Here is a 20782-nt window from a genome sequence, read left to right on the forward strand (position 1 = left end):
CATCACAACAGCAGCATCAGTCCACAGATTTGTACAGAGTTTCCACAAAATTTAAAAATATTTATCTATCACTTTGAATACTTCAGCCTTAGTTTTTTTGGTTCTTCTGGCATTTCTCTTAAGGCTTTCTGACCAGTACTATAAACCAAGCATAGTTAATCAACATCCTGAGATACATCAATATAAAATGAAAACTCCTTTGATTCAGTCATCTTCTGAGTCAGTCTTATCTTGATATCCCTTGACCTGTCATTAGTGTGTCTCCTAACAGAAATCATTGAAAGTGTCTCCTTTTCTATTTGGTCTCAAATGTGTGGACAATTTCCCAGCAGACTGCTAACATATAAGATTCTACTGGGCAGACATCTTAGCTTTACTGGTTAATTGCATAACCTTGTTACTAGCTGGTTGAGCTCCATCTAAGAATGTTCTAACTCATCTCAGAAAAGAGCCCAGTTTCTTAATTTGCTCTTCTAGATGCTTCAAAAGGTCCATATCTTTCTCTGTGCGATAGATTGTTTTGTGGTCTGTTGACCAACATAGCCTACTGGGAAAGTTTCTTTTGATAACTTTTCCATGCAAGTTGAATGTTTAGGCTGAGGAAAAGAGGGCTAATTGGGCAGCTGAACTCAAGTCTGAGACAATCCTCATTAAATTGTTTAAATTAGGAATATCCTGGATTATTTTGGAGGGGAGACTACTGCGTTTGTCTTGAGTCTCCTGATTTTCCAGCTTTGACCAAAAAGTCCAATTTGATGAGGAAAGAAATATCTTAAAAATTAAATCTACTTGAATATGAAGTATTGAAAGGGTCAGCAGACCTTTGTGACTTCTGAAAATTGGTTTTTTTTTTCCCCAAAATCAAGTTCTAGGTCTTCTATATTTTTAAGCAGCACTCAGAAAGGCTTAGAGTTCTCTTTAATGAATTAATTCAACTGTAGTCAGGCTGCACTTGTTTATTGACAAATTTTTTACCTAATAAAAGATAAAAATTAACTGTGAAATCAATTATGAAATCCTGCCAAGAATCAGATTTGCCAAATTTTAAATATTAAAAGCCAGTAGCAAATAAATCAATAAATAAGCAAAGAAATAATAAAAATATTCTAATACTTTTTAAAGAGTTCTTATCTTTTAGAAATAATGACTGAAATTCTTATGGATGAAATGGCATAATATACAAGCTTCAGAATACTCTGAAAGTGGGAGAACTGGGTGAGGTTTTTTTTATTTCAATTAATTTATTTTAATTGCAGGCTAATTACTTTATAGTATCGTGGTGGTTTTTGCCACACATTGACATAAATCAGCCACAGGTGTACATGTGTCCCCCCATCCTGAACCCCCCTCCCACCTTCCTCCCACCCCATCCCTCTGGGTTGTCCCAGAGCACCAGCTTTGAGTGCCCTGCTTCATGCATCAAACTTGTACTGATCATCTGTTTCACATATGGTAATATGGGTGAGGTTATAGGTGAAACAAGACCCTATGAGTTGACTGTTGGTGAAGCTGGGCAGTGGGTGGACAGAGGTTCATTACAGGATTCTTCTACATTTCTGTTTGAAATGTTCTAGAAGAGAACATTTTTTTAAAATAAAGAAACAGTAATCAAGGAAATTAACAAAATAGGTATATTCTCTTTAGGAACACCTAATACTATATATGGAGAAGAAAATGGCAACCCACTCCAGTACGCTTGCCTAGAAAATCCCATGGACAGAGGAGCCTGGTGCAGGCCCATGGGGTCACAAAGAGTCAGACACGACTGAGCAACTGAGTGACTTCACTTCACTAATACTATATAGGGCTTCCCAGGTGGCACAGTGGTAAAGAATCCACCTGCCAATGCAGGAGACGCAAGAGATGCAGGTTCAATCCCTGGGTCAGGAAGATTCCCTGAAAGCGGAAATGGCAACCTTCTCCAGTATTCTGGCCTGGAAAATCACATGGACAGAGGAGCCTGGCAGGCTACAGTCCATGGGGTTGCAAAGAGTCGGACACAATTGAGCAACTGAGCACACGATACTATATAATAGTGATAACAGCTACAATCATATAGCCCTCCTATTTATGTAGAAAAAAAATTGCCCCAAAATAAGAATGAGATAAAAGAAAAACAAACATTGTACACGTATGGGCAAAAGCAAAAAGCCTTACTGATTATGAACAAAAAGTGGCAATCAAAGTAATAATCCAACTATCTGGGATGTTCCTACAGGAAGCAGTCCAGACATTTACAACCTCCCTTCTCACAGAGTCCCCTTGAGCCCCATCTTGCTCCAGCCTGGGGCAGCTCTGCTAATGTTTCCACCTGTACGTTCCAGAGTTGGCTGCTCTGTGCACTTGCACGGGTTTGTCTCTTGATATATACCTGTTGCAGGATTTATATGTCAAGTAAGTGTATCTGAGTTGTGAGCAAGATTGTGTGCGTGTAGACATCTGTATGTGAGAGTGTATCTGTATATACTGTATCTGGCTTTTCTCTTTGTGTTTGCTTGTGCTTGCATGCTAAGGGGTGTATGTGTGTGTGTGTTTTCACTGGAGCTGGTCTACTTCTTGCATAATGTACATGAATGGGCAACTGTGTGTACCTGTGCTAGGGTATACACATCTGTGTTGGTGAGTGTAACTAATCTGTGTGAGACATCTTGAATCAGTTGGTCTCTGTGTGTTAGAGTATGCACATGTGTGTATATGTGAGTAGTTTTTAACTAGTCTATTTTTTCTGTTGGTATCTGAGGGGCAGTCTTTCTGTATACACATACATATATGTGTTTGTGTGTATATATATGTGTGTGTCAGGGTTCAAGTGCATGTGAGCATGCTGGTGTATGTAACTGAGTGTTAACATGTGTAACCATGATTGTATATGTGATAATATAGATATGCCACTGTTTTCATACCTGTGTTGCAAGAGTTTGAATACATGAGAGGATTTGAATAATCAGGTACACTGGGACAAAGGGGATATATGAGCCCGAGTGTGAGTGACAATGAGTAGGTTTACGTGTGTGTATCTCTCAGGATTTAAGAGTTTGTGTGTGTGTTAGGGGAGTTGTAATTAATGGGTTTGTGGGCCACTGCACATGTATGTGTATGTGCATGTATGTCTGAGTGTGTCTGTGCATATGAGCAATTCTTAGCCCTCCCGTACACAGCACCCTCTTTTATGTAACATATTTTGTAACACCCCTTTACCATCTGGACATTAAGTTCTTAGATAATATAACCTCTCTGCATATATAATTTCAAAAGAAGACATATAGTATTTTATACCATATCCACATTGTATTAACTCTAATATATATAAATAAGAAATAAAAGTGATTTATAAGAAAATAATTTGTGTTTCAATACAGAAATGCTTGGACATGACACTCCCTAAGAGATTGAGTGAATTAAAGGCTTGTAACATAACAGGTAAACATGGATTTAGAGAAGGGGAAAAATCAGAAGCTGCCCATTGTACAAAGTGCAGAAACATGACAGGCAAAGACCTAGGAATGAGAGTTTCCGAAATAGTGAACTACTCAAGGAAAGTGCTCCACAAAACAAAGCATAGTCTCTAGACTTAACGCTACAGCCACACTCCTGGATAATTCAGGATATATTAAATCAAAGAAACAACTGTGTTTATCAGTGAAAGAGACTTAGAGTCTAGGTTCAGTTCATGCCAAGTCCAAAATTCTGTGGGATATGAGACATATGTTGACTGTGGAATTGCCCTACAGGTCTCTGGACAGCCAACATCCTCACGAAGGACTCCAAAAATGTTGGGAGGACACACCCAGCGCTGTGGCAACCAAAAAATGTGCCTATAAACTTCCAAAATTTCCCCTAGGGGGCAGTAATACCTTTATTGAGAACAAAGCACGGGTGTTTAAGCAGGGGTACACTGTGCCATGTGAATGAGGCAGCATACACAATATACCGTGTGTGTGTGTGTGTCTGTGTGTGTGTGTGTATGCACACCTCGCATGCACACTAGTGCCCCTATATGTGAGCTGGTTGCTGTTCATTGGTCTCTATAGAAGTAGCCTATGTGATTCTGGGTGTGTGTTGGTGTCTGTGTATCTCTGTCTAAGGGCATCTGGGCACAAGCGGGTGTGTACGTGTTATGCATATGCACATGCATCCTTAGTGTCGGATGGTCCTAGGCTGTGGCTGCCCGTGCTCAGAACCCTCTCCTCATTTTTTTATTATCACCGCAGCTTTCCAGGCAACACCAGGGTTTTGTTTGTTTGCTGGTATTGTTTTATGGTTTTTTGTTTTGTTTGTTCTGTTTTAGTGTTTGTTTTTGTTTTCACTGAGACTCTGAGCTACACATTATCCACTTCCTTGGTCTTAGTTTGTCTCTCTGTGTCTCCCTCTCTCTGCATCCATCTTTCTTTCTGCCTCTCTCTGTCTCCATCACCTCTCTATATCTGTCTCTCACCCCCATCCCTGTCTCTTTATTGCTCTACATCTTTCTCCCTTTCCTGGCATTATCCCTGCCTTTCTATCTCTTTGTCTTTGTCTCCCTCCCTCCTTCCCTCTCTCTCTCTCTCTGTCTCTATTTTTCTCTCTGTCTCTCTCTCCCACTTTCATCTCTCTATTTTCCCCTTTCTGTCTCTATATTTCTCCTTTGTTGGTCTCTTGCACTGTCTCTGTTTCTGTGTGTGTGTGTCTCTGTCTTTTTTTGACTTCCTCTCTTCTTCCTCTTTCTGTCTCCTCTTCTCTATGTAAACCTCTATCCTTTCTCTGTTTATTTCTCCCACCCCTCCCCGCCATGTTCCTATGTCTCCATCTCTCTCTTTCTGCTCCACTCTGTCACTTGTGTGTCTTTCTGACTCTGTCTTACATTCAATCTCTGTCTCTATCACTTCCCCCTGCCACTCCTCAAGGCTAAGGAGTGTGTGTGTGTGTGTATGTTTCTACACACCCAGCTATCAGCTGGTCCACAGATCTGTGGGAGCTGTGAGGCCTTGAGGGGCTGAAGGGGCCCACCAACTCCACTTCTCTCAAGCCCCTGCCCTAGCACCTTCTTTTGGTCCACTGGCACTGGCTCTGAGACTTTGGGGTACCATGAGAAAAGTTTGTCCCCAGGTGGCTGTGGCAGGCTCAGTTGGATTGAACTGAGAAACAGTGCAGAGGGGAGCCATTTTCCAGGGAGGGAGGGGGTAGAAAGACATCCATTCAAGCCCCACCTCTTCCAGCCTCAATCCCATCCCAGCCCCAGCAGGAGTTCTGAGCTTCTCTGGCTTCTGCTTTACTGCCTTTCCTGGGAAACCTGCCCTGTTATCCTATCACACCCTACATTCCCCACCCAGCCCTCATACACTAGGAGCTCTCCTATTTACCCCCAAGCTTTCCTGTGCCCTCCCATTCACACACTGCCCAGACTGCTTTCTCAGCAAATCCTACCTGGATGCCTCCAGGTGGCCCTCCCTGAGCCACTAGCCCACCCACTAGTCCCTCAACCAATTGATTTGACAGCTTTTGACTGAGAGCCTACGGTGGGTTCTGCACTGCTCTTCTAGAATGTGTGAGTCGAAAATCCCTACCCTCATGGAGCTTTCCTTCTAATAGGGAGGGGCAGGCAATAAATCAAAATTTTAAAGTGAATATTTTATAATAACCATAAATGAAGTGTAATCTTTAAAACTGTGAATCACTGTCTGTAATTATATAATACTTACATCAACTATATGATAATATAAATAAATAAATCAAAACAACTATAAAAAAGGTAAATTATGTAGTGCATCAGAAGAGAGAAATTCCAGGAAGAGAAATAAAGCAGGGCAGGGGGGCACAGAGGTGCTGTTTTCTTACCTAGATTACTACAGGAGCCTCCTAAGTAGTATCCCTACTTCTACTTTCGCCTCACATGGTCTGTGCTCCTCACAACAGCAAGCAGAATCCCATTCAATCCTGAGTCATATCACATCTTATCTCTGTGCAAAACTCTCCCATGGCGCCCATCTCACTCAGATTAACAGTCAGTCCTCAAGGTGACCTATGTGATCTGACCTCACCACCTTGCTGAGCTCTCCTCCTACCACTTTCCCCTTGCTCATTCCATTCCACCTACCTCCTTATTCTTCCTCAAATGTACCACATGCAGTCTCACCTCAGAGCCTTTGTTCTGGCTATTCCCTCTGCCTAGACTTCTCTTCTCCCAGATATCCACATGGCTCAGTCACCTCCATTTTTTTGCTCAGATGACACCTCTTCCATGAAGCTTTCCCTGTCCACCTCATTTAAAACTGTACTTCCAAAAATAAAACAAAACTGTACTTCCTCCACCCCTGGCACTTCCTATCCCCCTTCCCTCCTAAATTTAGGTATTTATCATCATCTGACCTACTGTATTTCACCTATGTATCTTCTTTATTATCTAGAATGTCAACTTCACAAGAGCAGAGACCTTTGTCTGTTTATTTCACATGTATCACCAGTGCCTGGCACACAGTAGATGCTCAATAAATAGTTTTTCAAGAAATGAGTACATACAAGCATACCTATATCTTTATGTTCACACATACTTCCCACTTCATTTAAAGTAAAAACCCAAGTCTTTGTCATGGCCCACAGCCCTGCATGATCTGGCCCCAGACCCCTCTGTGAGTTCACTTTCCACTGTCTTTCTTGCCCGCCCTGTTCCAACCACACTGATCTTCCCACTGTTCCATGAGTGTGCTAAACACATTCATTATGAATAAAGAAACCTATTTAATGAGTGGCTACTAATGTTAACCAAAAAGAGAAGAAAAAAAAACACTGTGAAATAGAATAAAAGCTAATGAGGTACATTACATATAGGATCTGTACTGTTTTGTGAAACTTTGGGTTCAGCCCTATGTGCACATGTGCGTATGTGTATCAGATTGTGATGTAAAATGTATTTCTTATTATGGGTGGCAGTTTTAAAAGTTTGAAGAACACAACCTTTGGGCTTTACAAAGGGAGAGAAGAGCCGCACCCACATCCCCATCCCACAGACCCACCAATGGAGGAAAGAGGTAACCGAGGACATCCAGAGAGATGAAGTACCCCTCACCCAGCAAGGAGGGAGGGGGAGCAGCAGTGGGCCAGGGGCAGGGCCTGACACCAGCTGGGAGTAAGAGGGGAGGCTGCATAGACACACTAACACTGCCCTTTCTCTTTCTTCCTCACCTTTCCTTTTCATCTGTTTCTCACTGTTTTTCTTGTGTTTCTCTCTCTCCCTCCCTACTCTCTCCTTCTTTCCCCCTCTTCTTGTCTCTCTGGTTCTGTCTGTCTCCCTATCTTTTCTCTTTCTCATCCCCTCCATTTCTGTCTCAATTGGTGTCCATTTTCTCTGTTCTTTCTCACTCTCTCTGCCCCTGTGTGTGTGTTTTCACACCCTCTCCTGCCCTCATACCTCTATCTGTGTCTGTGTCTCCCCCATTATCCTCATTTGCAGGTACAGCCCAGCAGAACAACTGATGGAGTCCCCTGGGGCCCATCGCGTACTGGACTGGCTGACCCCATAGGGTTGGGAGCAGCCCCTGCCCCTCAGTATGGCCAACACCACTGGAGAGCCCGAGGAGGTGAGCGGTGCACTGTCTCCACCATCAGCAGTGGCTTACGTGAAGCTGGTGCTGCTGGGACTGATCATGTGCGTGAGCCTGGCGGGCAACGCCATCTTGTCCCTGCTGGTGCTCAAGGACCGTGCCCTGCACAAGGCTCCTTACTACTTTCTGCTGGACCTGTGCCTGGCTGACGGCATACGCTCTGCCGTCTGCTTCCCCTTTGTGCTGGCTTCTGTGCGCCACGGCTCCTCATGGACCTTCAGTGCGCTCAGCTGCAAGATTGTTGCCTTTATGGCTGTGCTCTTTTGCTTCCATGCGGCCTTCATGCTGTTCTGCATCAGCGTCACACGCTACATGGCCATCGCCCACCACCGCTTCTATGCCAAGCGCATGACACTCTGGACATGCGCAGCTGTCATCTGCATGGCCTGGACCCTGTCTGTGGCCATGGCCTTCCCACCTGTCTTCGACGTGGGCACCTACAAGTTCATCCGTGAGGAGGACCAGTGTATCTTTGAGCATCGCTATTTCAAGGCCAATGACACGCTGGGCTTCATGCTTATGTTGGCTGTGCTCATGGCAGCCACACATGCTGTCTATGGCAAGCTGCTCCTCTTCGAGTATCGTCACCGCAAGATGAAGCCTGTGCAGATGGTGCCAGCCATCAGTCAGAACTGGACATTCCATGGCCCTGGGGCCACTGGCCAGGCTGCTGCCAATTGGATCGCTGGCTTTGGCCGAGGGCCCATGCCACCAACCCTACTGGGTATCCGGCAGAATGGGCATGCAGCCAGCCGGCGGCTGCTGGGCATGGACGAGGTCAAGGGTGAAAAGCAGCTGGGCCGTATGTTCTACGCAATCACACTGCTCTTCCTGCTTCTCTGGTCACCCTACATCGTGGCCTGCTACTGGCGTGTGTTTGTGAAAGCCTGCACCGTGCCCCACCGTTACCTGGCCACTGCTGTTTGGATGAGCTTCGCCCAGGCTGCCGTCAACCCAATCGTCTGCTTCCTGCTCAACAAGGACCTCAAGAAGTGCCTGAGGACTCACGCCCCCTGCTGGGGCACAGGTGCCCCAGCTCCTAGAGAACCCTACTGTGTGATGTGAAGCAGGCTGGTAGGCAGACAGGCAGGGAGAAGGTCGTGGCCACCACGATGGAGCCAACAGAAGGGAAGAGGTAGGGCTCCATACATGAGCCTTTCTTTCTGAGCTCCAGCCCCAGACCCTGGAACAACCTGGAATCTAGGCACCTTTGCCAACACCTCCCCAGGGTTAGGGACTGGGTGGGGACTGGGAAAGATGCATTTCTAGTCCTGTGGGGCCTGTCTCCACCTCCTCCTTCTCCACTTCTACAGTCTCTCTCTCCTCTGTCTCTCTCTCAGAAGTGACAATTCAGAAAAAAAAAAAAACTGAAAATGCAGGTTTTCCTACTCATAGCTGAGGAGACAGGCTTTCTTGCTCTAATGTCTCTCCTCTGACATTGTCCAGAAGGGGGAAATTTGTCCTGTAAAATAGACTTCTAGAGCTCTTATTGTCCCCTCTGCTCCTACACACCCTCTCCTTCCAAGTCCTTTAGCAAGGCCTGGATGAAATTGATCTGCTGACGAGAGGGACCAAAGTGGGTGCTTGGTCCCCAGGGAGCAAGGTTTAATTGCTATGTTGTGTGCAATGTTGTTTTAGGCTAAACCTGGTCCCAAGGCCAATCTTTTATCCATCCCTACCATGTCCAGACCTCCCAAGTGCTTCTTGAGCATCTGTTTGAGAAACAAGGAGGGGAGGGAGAAGGGCCTCTGGGATGGGCCCAGGTTAGGTGAAGAGCAGGATGCTAGCAATATGCCTCGAGCTGAAGAGACCTCAGCTTGGCTGCATTCTCTCAAGCTGCCTCCAGGATCCCCATCCTACAGCTCTTCCTGAGGATGGAAATCCACTCCAACCCCACTGAAGTCGATGTGGGTTTCATACAGGCAGGAGCAGCACCCCTCCAGGGAAGTGTAGGGAGAAAGTCAAACTCCCCAGAATGGCTGAATCCCAAAGTCTGGGGTCAGAGCAGTGTTGAACCCCAGAACTGTCTCCTGAGTTCATGCTACTCTCCTGAAGATGAAAATTCTTTGAGGGCCTTGGTAAGTCATAGTGGTATAAGTTCCAAGGCACTGTGGACTTGAGTCCATTCCTCTCTGACCTCTTTTTGTCCCTTAAAGCCTCCGGGGCCTCAAGCCCCTCTGTGGTAACCCTTGGCCTTCTGGGCCCTTAGCCCCCAACTTCCTTGCTCTGAACAGCTCTTCCCCTCTTCTTTTCTCCACCATTACTTCCACCCCAAGTGGAGCAGAATGCAGCCAGATTCCCCAGGTGGGAAATCCAAAGCCTCCTTCCCAGGGCAGAGCCCACTCTGGGTTCATATCAAGTCTTATGGACTGGTGAGCCAAACTGGCATTCTTTGCCTGGTCTTTCCCAAGTTCTCTGTCCCCCTCTCATCTCCTGGGAGAGGGGGAGATCTGTATTTTTCCACCCCCTTTCTCTCCCCTATTGAAGCCCTTGTCCTACACTCCCTCCCTACCCTAAGACAGCTCCAGAACTGGGCAAGCCTTGACTTAAGCAAGAGGAATGGAGAAGGCACTCTAGGCAGGAGAGACATTAATGAGCCTGGTTATGCAGTGGCCCTGGAAAGGCAGGCCAGAGTGGCTGAAAGACTGGTATACAGGGGGGTGACTGGTATACAGGGGGGTACCTGTTCTCTCAGTGATAGTGATCGGGGTGCCTTTCCCAGGGAGTGGGGTGGGGGTAGATAGGGTACATTCAGGAGGATTTTCCTCTATTTCTTTTTTCTAACTGCCTGGATTCACCATTGGATTTTGTAAATGGAAAACTGAAATGAACAATGCTATATTGGATGTTTTCTCTTTCTGTCTGTGTGTGTGGGTGGGTGTGTGCCCTATCTGCAATGACCACATGTAGGGAGGTATGGTCAAGTGAGACAGTGTGTCTGTGTGACTTTGTTGGGGCACACTCTGGCCTGGAGCACACATGTGAGCAAATGCCTGTATGTGGAGACATATACAGTGCATGTGAGCACACATGTGCACATATGCACCTAATTGAGAGAAGAAAAAACAGTATGTGCCTGCAGCAGGAAGTAGAGTGGTCAGAGAGATGGAATTTGAAAATGATATGTATGGATGTAGCAAGAGGGTAGACTCCCATCTCAAAAGATCTTCCTCCCCTGGCCCAGGCTCTGAACATGGACAGGATACTTGAGAATCCCATCTCTTCCAAAAGTCTGGAGCTCCCAGGTACCACTCCCAACTCCTGTATGAGTCTCCTCTCAAAAACCCAGATAAGGTGTTCCTGAAACTGGACCACCATGGAGAATGGGGACTGGTAATTGGGGATCAAACTTGGGGGAACTGTTGGGTTAGGTAATGCCCCACACACATACACAAAGTAATGGCTTATGGAGGGACTGCTCATTCTGGGATAGGAGCCCTTCAGAAGGATCCACTGTATACAGCTGGGATTTTGGTAAGCTTTGATTAAATTCAGAGGGATGGATGTCACAGGGGAAAAAAAACAAACAAGCCTGGGAGTCTCTCCAGCCAGCCTGTTCCCTGGACTCTCAATTACTTTACTCTATGAGATGCACAGAATTGAGTTGACCATACTCCTCAGTTCTTGGCACACTGTATCATCATTGGTCCATATGAAGCCCTTATATTCTTTTTTGTTTTGTTTTGTCCACTTCATCACCCATCCCTAATACCATCCCCCCTCCCACATAGGCACCCCACTCTTGTGTATTTAACGTGTGTTTTTCCAATCCACCATTCATATGTTTTATTTACATATATGTGTATATGTGGAAAATGTATGGTATTGTTATGTGTTTTAATTTACATAAACAGTATTGTACTATAAATCTTGATCCGTTTCTTTCTTCACTCAACATTCTGTTTTTTGAGATATCCAACCATGTTGCCGTGTTTACACCTAATTCATTCTAGTAGTCCATCTTATACATATGTCACATTTTTCTTATTCATTCTCCTGGATGATGTGTCTGTTCAGTTCAGTTCAGTTCAGTCGCTCAGTCGTGTCCGACTCTTTGCAACCCCATGAATCGCAGCACGCCAGGCCTCCCTGTCCATCACCATCTCCTGGAGTTCACTCAGACTCACGTCCATCGAGTCCGTGATGCCATCCAGCCATCTCATCCTCTGTCGTCCCCTTCTCCTCCTGCCCCCAATCCCACCCAGCATCAGAGTCTTTTCCAATGAGTCAACTCTTCGCATGAGGTGTCCAAGGTACTGGAGCTTCAGCTTTAGCATCATTCCTTCCAAAGAAATCCCAGGGTTGATCTCCTTCAGAATGGACTGGTTGGATCTCCTTGCAGTCCAAGGGACCCTCAAGAGTCTTCTCCAACACCACAGTTCAAACGCGTCAATTCTTCGGCGCGTAGGTGTCTCCAATTCTCTGCTACCACGACAAGACTGCAATGGGCAGTTTTCTAAATGTCTTTTTAGTGACACCTTATTTAGAGGAGAGGAAACAAGCTCAGAAAAAGGCAGTGATTTTGTCAGGGTTTAAAAGTGAGAAGCAGACCTGTGACACGAGTCCCAGACGGAAACCAGAACCCCACCACTGTGCCTCATGAGAGACCATCCATTTGCCCTCCTCCCCAAAAAATCTAAAATACAATTAAAAGCAGCATACACTGAGGAAATTGAGAGGAAAGGGTGGAAAGAAGTATGGAGTTGAAGAAATAGTCCTAGAAAGATCTAGCAGATGAACTGAATCACAATAATTTTCATGACGCAGAGGAAGTTAGTTTTTTGGTGTGATTATTATTGCTAGAGCCATTTTGCAGAAATGGGAAACGCCATGTCAAAACCTGGCTCCAAACGAAAGACCTTCGATTTCTAAACCCCAGGCTCCTTCAGGGCCAATCGAGCCCTGAGTTCGCCGCCTCCGAGTTCGCCGCTGCAGGGGCGAAAGCAGGGCCGAGGGGAAGGGGCAGATTTAAGAAGTGCGTAGTTGCCGACAGGGAGGGGGGAGGAGGGAGAGAATGACAGCGAGGCTCTCGAGTCTATCTAAGCACATCCTGCTCACTGCTTGCGCTTGTTTTTTGTTTTGCGTTTGGGTCTTCAGAACCACTGGTACTTTTCCCATTGGATAAAACGTTGGCGGGTGAGGGAGAGGGGCTTCTTCCCCTCAGATCTCCCCGCGGCCAATCGCCCTGCACAGTCCAGACGGTCGCTGAGGGAGTCAGCCGGGTGATTGGCGGGCCTGAGGGAAGCCAATGGGAAAGTGATGAGGTGCGGTGTTGGCAAGCAGATTGCGTGCGAGCAGGCGGGGGCCTAGGGGGCGCAAGGGCCGCCGCGACGGCTGGAAGCCAATGGCGAGGCGGGACGGCCTCTGGCGTCACGAGGGGGCGGGGCCTGACGATTGGCGCGGAGGGAGTACGGCCGGAGCTGTGGGAGGGAGCGCGACAGCGAGGCTGAGAGCGGAGCTGGTCGCGTGAGGCTCGGCATTTTCGCTTGCGGTGTGACGAGCAGCGGCGGCCCGGCCGAGCGCGAAAGGCCGAGCTGTGCGAACGCGGTCACCATGGACCGCGCAGAGGAAGGGCCTCCGGCCAAGGCCCGCCGCCTTAGTGGCTCTGAGCCCCCTCAGAGCGAGCTGCTGCCGCCGCCGCCGCCTCCTCCTCCTCCTCCTCCTCCTCCTCTCCTGCGCCTGCCCCTGCCTCCACCTCAGCAGCGCCCGAGGCTCCAGGAGGAAACCGAGGCGGCACAGGTGCTGGCTGACATGATGGGGGTGGGACTGGGCCCCGCTCTGCCCCCGCCTCCGCCCTATGTCATTCTCGAGGAGGGGGGTATCCGCGCGTACTTCACCCTGGGGGCTGGGGGTCCCGACTGGGAGCCCGCAGTCGAGTCAGGGTACGGGGGGTCGCCCCCTCTCGCGGAGAGCCTAGAAACGCTCTCTCCCTCAGAGGTTTCTGGGGGAAGCCTGGAGATTGACTTCCAGGTGACGGAGCCCAGCAGCTTTGCAGGAGAGAAGGCCCTAGAAACCTGTAGCGCAGGGGGGCGGGGGTACCAGAGGTTAGCCGGTCCAAGGGGGAGAGAAGAGACCGTCATCATCGTGGAAGACGACGACGAGGATGAAAAGGAGAGCGTGAGGAAGAGGAGGAGGAGGAGGAAGAGAAAGCCCAGGAAGGTGAAGAGGGAAAGCCCAGAGAAGAATGCTGAGAAGATAGAGTGCATCCTGCAGGCTCTGGAAAACATTCAACTAGACCTGGAGGCGGTGAATATCAAGGCAGGAAAGGCCTTCCTCCGTCTCAAGCGCAAGTTCATCCAGATGCGGAGACCCTTCCTGGAGCGCAGAGATCTTATCATCCAGCATATCCCAGGCTTCTGGGTCAAAGCAGTATCCTTGTCATCTATACTCATGGGCCAGGAGCCCATGACCAGAATTGGGTGGGGGGCGGTGAGAGGAGGGACAGACTGTGTGAAAGGGTGTGGGGGCGGGCCCCTGTTGGAAGAATGAGGAAGTCTGGTGGAGAAGGGATGGAAGGAGTGTGGCAAAACATCAGAGAAGCTGGACTGGGGATGGTGAAGGGGGAGGGAGAGCCCATTAAAACTGGACCACATATGGGAAAGGGAAAGAGAAGGAGCATAGCATTAAAAGAAAATGGATCACAGACAGTGAAAGCGGGAGGACAGAGACACACCAGAAAAATTGGACCAGAGATGGTAAAACGAGGAGTGGGGAGAGGGGGACGACAGTGAAGAAGGAGGGGAAGGGCATACAGCAGAGAATTGGCCCAGAAAGGGTACCCAAGTCACACATGGCTGTGCATGCCTAGGTCTCTACTTAGATTCTAGGGAGACCCCAATCCTGGCTGGAGAGGAGGGGGCCAGTGCCCTGAAGAATCAGGAAAAGGGGTATCTAGGAATAGAGATTAAGAAGTTAAATGAAGGAAATAACAATAATTCACTGTTGGTGATAAGCTTATCTCTGGGGGACCATGTAACATGTTAGGAACACATGGGTTTAACATCCTAATAGAATTACATGGACACAGACACTTGATACTGTCATACATACATATCACATGATCACAGGCCCCCAGTACCCAGGCACAGTATTATGTGGCCACAGGTCCTCAGTACCCAGACCACACCATCACCTGGACACGGGCTCTCAGACACAGACACACAACATTATGTGGACACATACCCATAACACCCAAATATATAACATCATGTGACAACAGGCCATCAGCAACCAGATATAACATCATTTGGACATGGGCCTTTAGCCCCCAGACACACAATGTCTTGTGAACACTCAGAGATGACAACGCTTGGGTATAGACTCCCAGCACCCAAACACACAGCAGATATGAACCGTGGCAGGGCCACCTAATATAGAGGTTTGATATTTTTAAACACAGGCTCTCACCACATGGTATCATGGGAATAAAAGTATGGGTCTTGTTGCATGACCTACTTGTTCCACATACATCACATGAGCACAGAAGGAATTCTGCTCCAGCCTCTCTTTTGTTCTGCCCTGCGTAGCCCCGCCTGGCCTGCCTTCCCTCCTTCTCATTGAACAGTCACTCCTTGACCTAAACTGCTCCCTCCATCAGTTCCTCAACCACCCCAAAATTTCAATCTTGATCAACCAACGTGATGAAGACATTTTCCGCTACTTGACCAACCTGCAGGTCAGGCCAAAGAGAGATCTTTTCTGCTAGGACTGGGCAAGGAATCTGGTCCTTGGAGGTGAGGGGGGATTGGGTGGGAGGGGCCACAGTGTGGTGGGAATTCCACCATTACCCCCACCCTGAGCAGGTACAGGATCTCAGACATATCTCCATGGGCTACAAAATGAAGCTGTACTTCCAGACAAACCCCTACTTCACAAATATGGTGATTGTCAAGGAGTTCCAGCGCAACCGCTCAGGTAAGAGGTAGCCCCAGAGCAAATTCATCCCCCCCACCATCTAACCTTGTCCAGTGCCCTCTCTATAGCCTCCTTTTTCCCCAGGCCGGCTGGTGTCTCACTCCACCCCAATTCGCTGGCACCGGGGCCAGGAACCTCAGGCCCACAGGCATGGGAACCAGGATGCCAGCCACAGCTTCTTCAGCTGGTTCTCAAACCATAGCCTCCCAGAGGCTGACAGGATTGCTGAGGTGGGGCCCCTCCTGGCATTGTCAGGGAAAACCTTGCTAGGCTTACCCTTAGGTGCCTGGGGGATTGGGAGTAGGCTCTGGGACTTATGCTCATAGCTCCTTTCCCCTGTCTCTTTCAACAGATTATCAAGAATGACCTGTGGGTTAACCCTGTGCGTTACTACATGATGGGAGAAGGGGGCTACAGAACAAGCAGAAAGAAGCAAGAAAAAGAAGAAAGGTGATGGCAGAGGGTTGATGGCTGAGAGGTGGTTTGTTAGGGGTGGGGCAAAGACTAGGCTAGTGTCACACAGTATTCATAGAGCCAAAAGGGACCTTTGAGATGATCTAATCCAATATGTTTTACAAGTGGGTAAAACATATTGCCCAGAAATGGGGTGTGATTGGCTGAGGTTATGCTCAGGGGTTAGAAATGGGACTCTCCCCACCTAGCCTCATCCCAGGGAACCCTTGTAGCCTATTGCCTCCCCTGTTACTTACCACCTTTCAGTGTTTGTCTGCTCTGGGTACATCACCTCCCACCAACCCTATACTCAACCCCAGACTTCCCCACAGTAAAAACAAGGATGAATATGAAGTGGTGATCGTGGAAGACTCTGATGACTATCACATCATGGAAGACATTATTGGAGAGACCTCAGACAGTGATGGTATCACCGACAATGAGACCATTCATGACGTCAAGATCTCTGACTTCATGGAGACTACTGACTGCTTCGAGACCACTGACAACGAGATAACTGACATCAGTGAGAGCCTCTGTGACAGCGAGTGCCCTGGCCACAATGAGACCACCGACAACAATGAAAGCCCCAATGACAATGAAACCACTGATAACAATGAGAGTGCTGATGACAACAGTGAGAACCCTGAATATGACAACACTGATGAGAACGAAGAGAACCCTGATGACAACAATGAGAATGCTGATGAGAACCCCAATGGTGATGATGAGAACCCTAAAGATGGCAACCAAAGGAGCAGTGTCAACAACCAGGACAGCAGTGACAGTGACAATGAAGGAGACAATGATGGCAGTGATATTGAAGATAATGATGGCAATGAAGGTGACAATGAAGGTAGTGATGATGGCAACGAAGGTGACAATGAAGGCAGTGATGATGATGACAGAGACATTGAAGACTATGAGAATTACCTTGAAGACTCTGACAAGGATCACCATAACAATACCAACCAGGATGACTATGAAGATGAAGTAGAGAACATCTCTGAAGAAGAATCGTCAGTGGAGGAAGAGGAGGAGGGCAGTGAGGAAGGTGAGCTGGACCCTCACCTTTTTTGTTTTGTTTTTTTCTTTGGACCCTCACCTTTTGTCTTACCTCCTTTCTCCTGTCAGAGAAAATCTGGCCAGGATCAGAGTATCAAGGCATGAGCACAATCTGCTCTTGTGGAGAAAAAAAAGCATTCTCAGTAAGTTTTTAAATTAAGCAAGGCCAAGGAACATTTAATTTACAAACATAACAAAACCAAAGAAACAAATTTCAGTTCTTGGTGATAGGCAGATAGGTTGTAACAGAGCACAAGACAAATGAAGCAGAGAGAAGAGATAGGAGGCAGTGAGTGGCAAATTAAGACAGGTTCACACACAGAGGGGAAAAAGTGGCAAACACATTGCAATTCAGCACACTCTGTACCCAGCCCTGGCCTTCTGAGAACTCCCAGGCTTGCTTGGGGAGCTGGGGGTGAAGTGAACAGTGTACTCAGTGATCCCAGAGGAGGGAGGAGCTAATTGTATCTCCAGAATCAGGAAGGGGAGAACTAGAGAAAAAAAGTAACATTTGAATTGGAGGCTGCCTTCACATTAAGGAGCATTATGGGGCATTCTTGGTGGAAGGGATCACATGAAAAAGAACCTAGAAGGGTGAAAATGCATAGTCTGTTTGTCAGGGTTTACCAAGTTGTCTTCTAAAGACCCTTCTCTAAAAGGTTCTCACAAAAAGGTTCAGTGGTCAAATATGTTGAGGAAATACTGCATACAATAATGTCCTTATGTAGAGTCACATGTACATTGGCACCTGAAAGGCTCTGATAAATCCTGCTCTAAGAAACCTATTTAAACATTGTGGAAGTCAGCATTTCCCAAACATTGATCACAGAAGCCATTGTTCACTGCCCACCAAAAAAAGCACTTTGGGAAATGCTGAGGAAGGGTTGCACATGGAGGGTTGAGGGAGAAAGCATTATTTAAGGTAACTGCCATGTTTGGCTCTGGCCTGGATGACTGGCCAAAGGAAGCACCATTTCATGAGATGGGGAAGGGCATGGCAGTGGGATTGGTGGGATGCAGAGAGGAACATGGAGTTGGAAGGGCTTTTTGGACACAGGTACAGGTGTCTGAGAGGCAGGTGGTTAGTGGTATGTCTGGAAAGTCAGAAATTGTAAAGAAAGGAGGTAACAAGCCAGGGCAGAATCCTATATCTGGATTCTGGGGCCAGTTAATGTTAATTGGGTCCAATTAACATTAATGAAGTGTTTACTATGTGCCAGACACTGTACTAATGGTTTTCTTGCTTTAAGTGATTTAATTCTCACAGCAACTCTTAAGAAGTAGGTACTATTATCCTCCTTTTATAGATGGGGAAACTGAGACTCTGAGAGGGTAGAGTTAGGAGAGCTAGGTCATGGAACATTCTGAGAAGGAAGGAATTGTTAGCAGTGTCCAGTGGTCCTGAAAGGGCAAGTAAGATGAGGGCCGGGATGTGTTCATTGTATTAGCAGCTGAATAGATGATCTGTGACCTTGGGAAGAGTAGTTTCAGTGGCTTGGTGGGGGTAGAGCCAGACCACAGTGGGAAGGGGGAGGGATGAGCAGGGGTTAAGGTAATAGAGTCAAACCTTGGCTAAGAAGGAGATGGCAGAAGGCAGACAAGGGGGGATGTTTGAAGCTCAGGCAAAATAGAGGAGAGGCAGCCCTGTGGGGGAGGTGGAAGGAGCAGGAGGACCAGCCACTCCTGGGAGTTTTGGCCATGGTATCCCTGGCAAACTTCCATTGAGGGCACCAAGAAAGGAGTTGAATGAGCAAGTAGGTTTAATCTAGACATATTTTTAGGTAGGGAAACTGAGGGAATTGCCGGCCTCATCCCCTCCTACTCAGTGGCATCTCCTTTCAGAAAAGGGGAGGCAGAGTTATCTGCACAACCCTAGTGTGGGAGCAGGGGTGGGGAATTGGGCCAAAAAAGACAGACTTAGGCCTATTTGAATCACACCAGGGAAAAAGAGGGAGCAGCCTCTGGATGAATAGAAGGTTTATTCAGCTGAAGTCAGAGCTCAGGAAGAGACACACACATTGCATACACTGGGAGAAAAAGCTACTTTCAGAGATGTATCAGTTAGGACAGGGGCAGCCCACCCTGCCTTCCTGCTTTCCTCCCACTGCCCCTTACTCTCTTAGCTTGAGTTCACACACATACTTGGCTGCTTGTTCCAAGCAGAGGTGCTTGATGAGTGGTCCCAGGCCCCCCAAAACCTGACTGTGGGCTCTGTTTCTTATGAAGAGTGACATCTACCTGTCCATTTAACCACCCTCTTCCATTTTCCTCTCCTTGATTCTCTTTCCTGTGCAGGCAGTGAGCAAGGTGAGAACAGCAATGATGAAGGAATCGAAGACTCAGGAGAGGAGGACTCAGAAGACTCCGACATGGAGAAGGTGCTTCAGGTCCAAAACCCTTGGGCCATCCCGGGAAAGAGGGGCAAAATGGGATAAACGTCTTACCCTTTCAGGGGCTGCTTCTCTATATCCTTCTCCCCCTGCCCCATTTGCCCTCCCTATCAGCTAGGGCCGAGCGGCCCCGCATTGCACTTCTGGGGGGTGACTGACTTCGTACACGGGTTTAAAGTTTATTTTTATGGTTTAGTAATTGAGAAATTCTTATTTTGGGGGGAGGGAATGGGGGCTTCCCCCTTCCTTTTAGCCCTCCTCCCCCGCAGGCTTCTGTGTGCTGCTAAACGTATTATCGTGATGCTTTGGTCAGGGCCCCTCTATCCCCCTCCTCGTGCTGTGTGGAGTGGACACCCTTGATCCCGAAGCGGGGAGGGCTGCTGTGGCCTTGGGGGGCTCTGCTGCCACCCTGTTCTCCCAAGTCTCTTTTCCTCCATTCCTCACCTTTCCCAGCTGTGCCCGCTAGCCCGCCTCGGTGTCTATGCAAGGCCGCTTCGCCATTGCGGTATTCCTGTCCCCCTCCCCCAGAAGTCCCGCCTCGTTCCCTCTGGACCCTGGTAATCCTAATAAAATTGTGAGCAAATTCAAAGTGCTGTTTCGAGTCTTTTGTCCCACTCGGTGCACGGTCCCCAGCAGCCAGTCTCCGTTCCCACAGGCCCGCAAGTAGGTGCCCCGTCTATGCAGGGGCCAGGAAGATGGTAGTTGCTGGGGGTGGAGGTGCCTGGCTAGGGGCGAGCTCCTCCCTACCGCAGAGATGTTGCGTCCGGTCAATGCGGACCATTCTGACCAATGGCAGGGCGAGGCTGAGGAAGCCCCTCCCTCTCCCGGAGGCCGCAGTAGACCCAGGCAGGTAGCTAACAGCGTCCCACGCCTTCCCCTCCGCGCATGCGCACAGAAACGCCCTGCGCCCTGGAACATTTTATTCAGTGATCTTTTTATTTATCGTGCGTCAAACATTTCCTTGGGCCTAGTATGAGCTGGGAGAGGGGGAGCTAGAGGAATCCATTTTTTTTCATTCGCATGTAGTGAAATAAAAATGATATCAGTTAGGACTTAAACCAGTAATGCATAAGTGCTCTCTCAGGAAGAAGGTGCATGATCTCTGGGGCTGGACCTGGGAGAGAAGACAAGAAAAAAAGAGAGTCCTGGCTGGGGAGTTTGCATAGAGATAAAAGCAGGGGTTTCTGGTGGCTCAGTTGGTAAAAAATCTGCCTGCTATGCGGGAGACCAGGTTGGATCCCTGGGTGGGGAAGATCCCCTGGAGAAGGGAATGGCTACCCACTCCAATATTCTTACTTGGAGAATTCCATGGACAGAGGAGCCTGGCGGGCTACAGTCCATGGGGTCGGAAAGGGTCAGACAGGACTGAGCAACTAACACTTT

At 48.0% G+C, this 20782-nt stretch overlaps 2 protein-coding genes across 2 annotated transcripts; both read left to right on the forward strand.

The window, feature by feature from the left end:
- The first annotated feature begins 7523 nt into the window (after positions 1 to 7523).
- On the forward strand, positions 7524 to 8642 carry GPR173 (G protein-coupled receptor 173). Its single transcript, XM_068963072.1, has one exon. It carries the CDS (start codon positions 7524 to 7526, stop codon positions 8640 to 8642), a length of 1119 nt encoding a protein of 372 aa, XP_068819173.1.
- Positions 8643 to 13130: 4488 nt separating this feature from the next.
- Positions 13131 to 19921, forward strand: TSPYL2 (TSPY like 2). The gene is made up of 7 exons (XM_068962717.1): positions 13131 to 13946; positions 15175 to 15252; positions 15380 to 15491; positions 15576 to 15721; positions 15844 to 15941; positions 16277 to 16998; positions 19305 to 19921. Exons 1-7 carry the CDS (start codon positions 13131 to 13133, stop codon positions 19442 to 19444), a joined length of 2112 nt encoding a protein of 703 aa, XP_068818818.1. The 3' UTR covers positions 19445 to 19921.
- Positions 19922 to 20782: the final 861 nt, after the last annotated feature.

Source organism: Capricornis sumatraensis, chromosome X (genome assembly GCF_032405125.1).
Source record: "Capricornis sumatraensis isolate serow.1 chromosome X, serow.2, whole genome shotgun sequence".
NCBI lineage: Eukaryota > Metazoa > Chordata > Mammalia > Artiodactyla > Bovidae > Capricornis > Capricornis sumatraensis.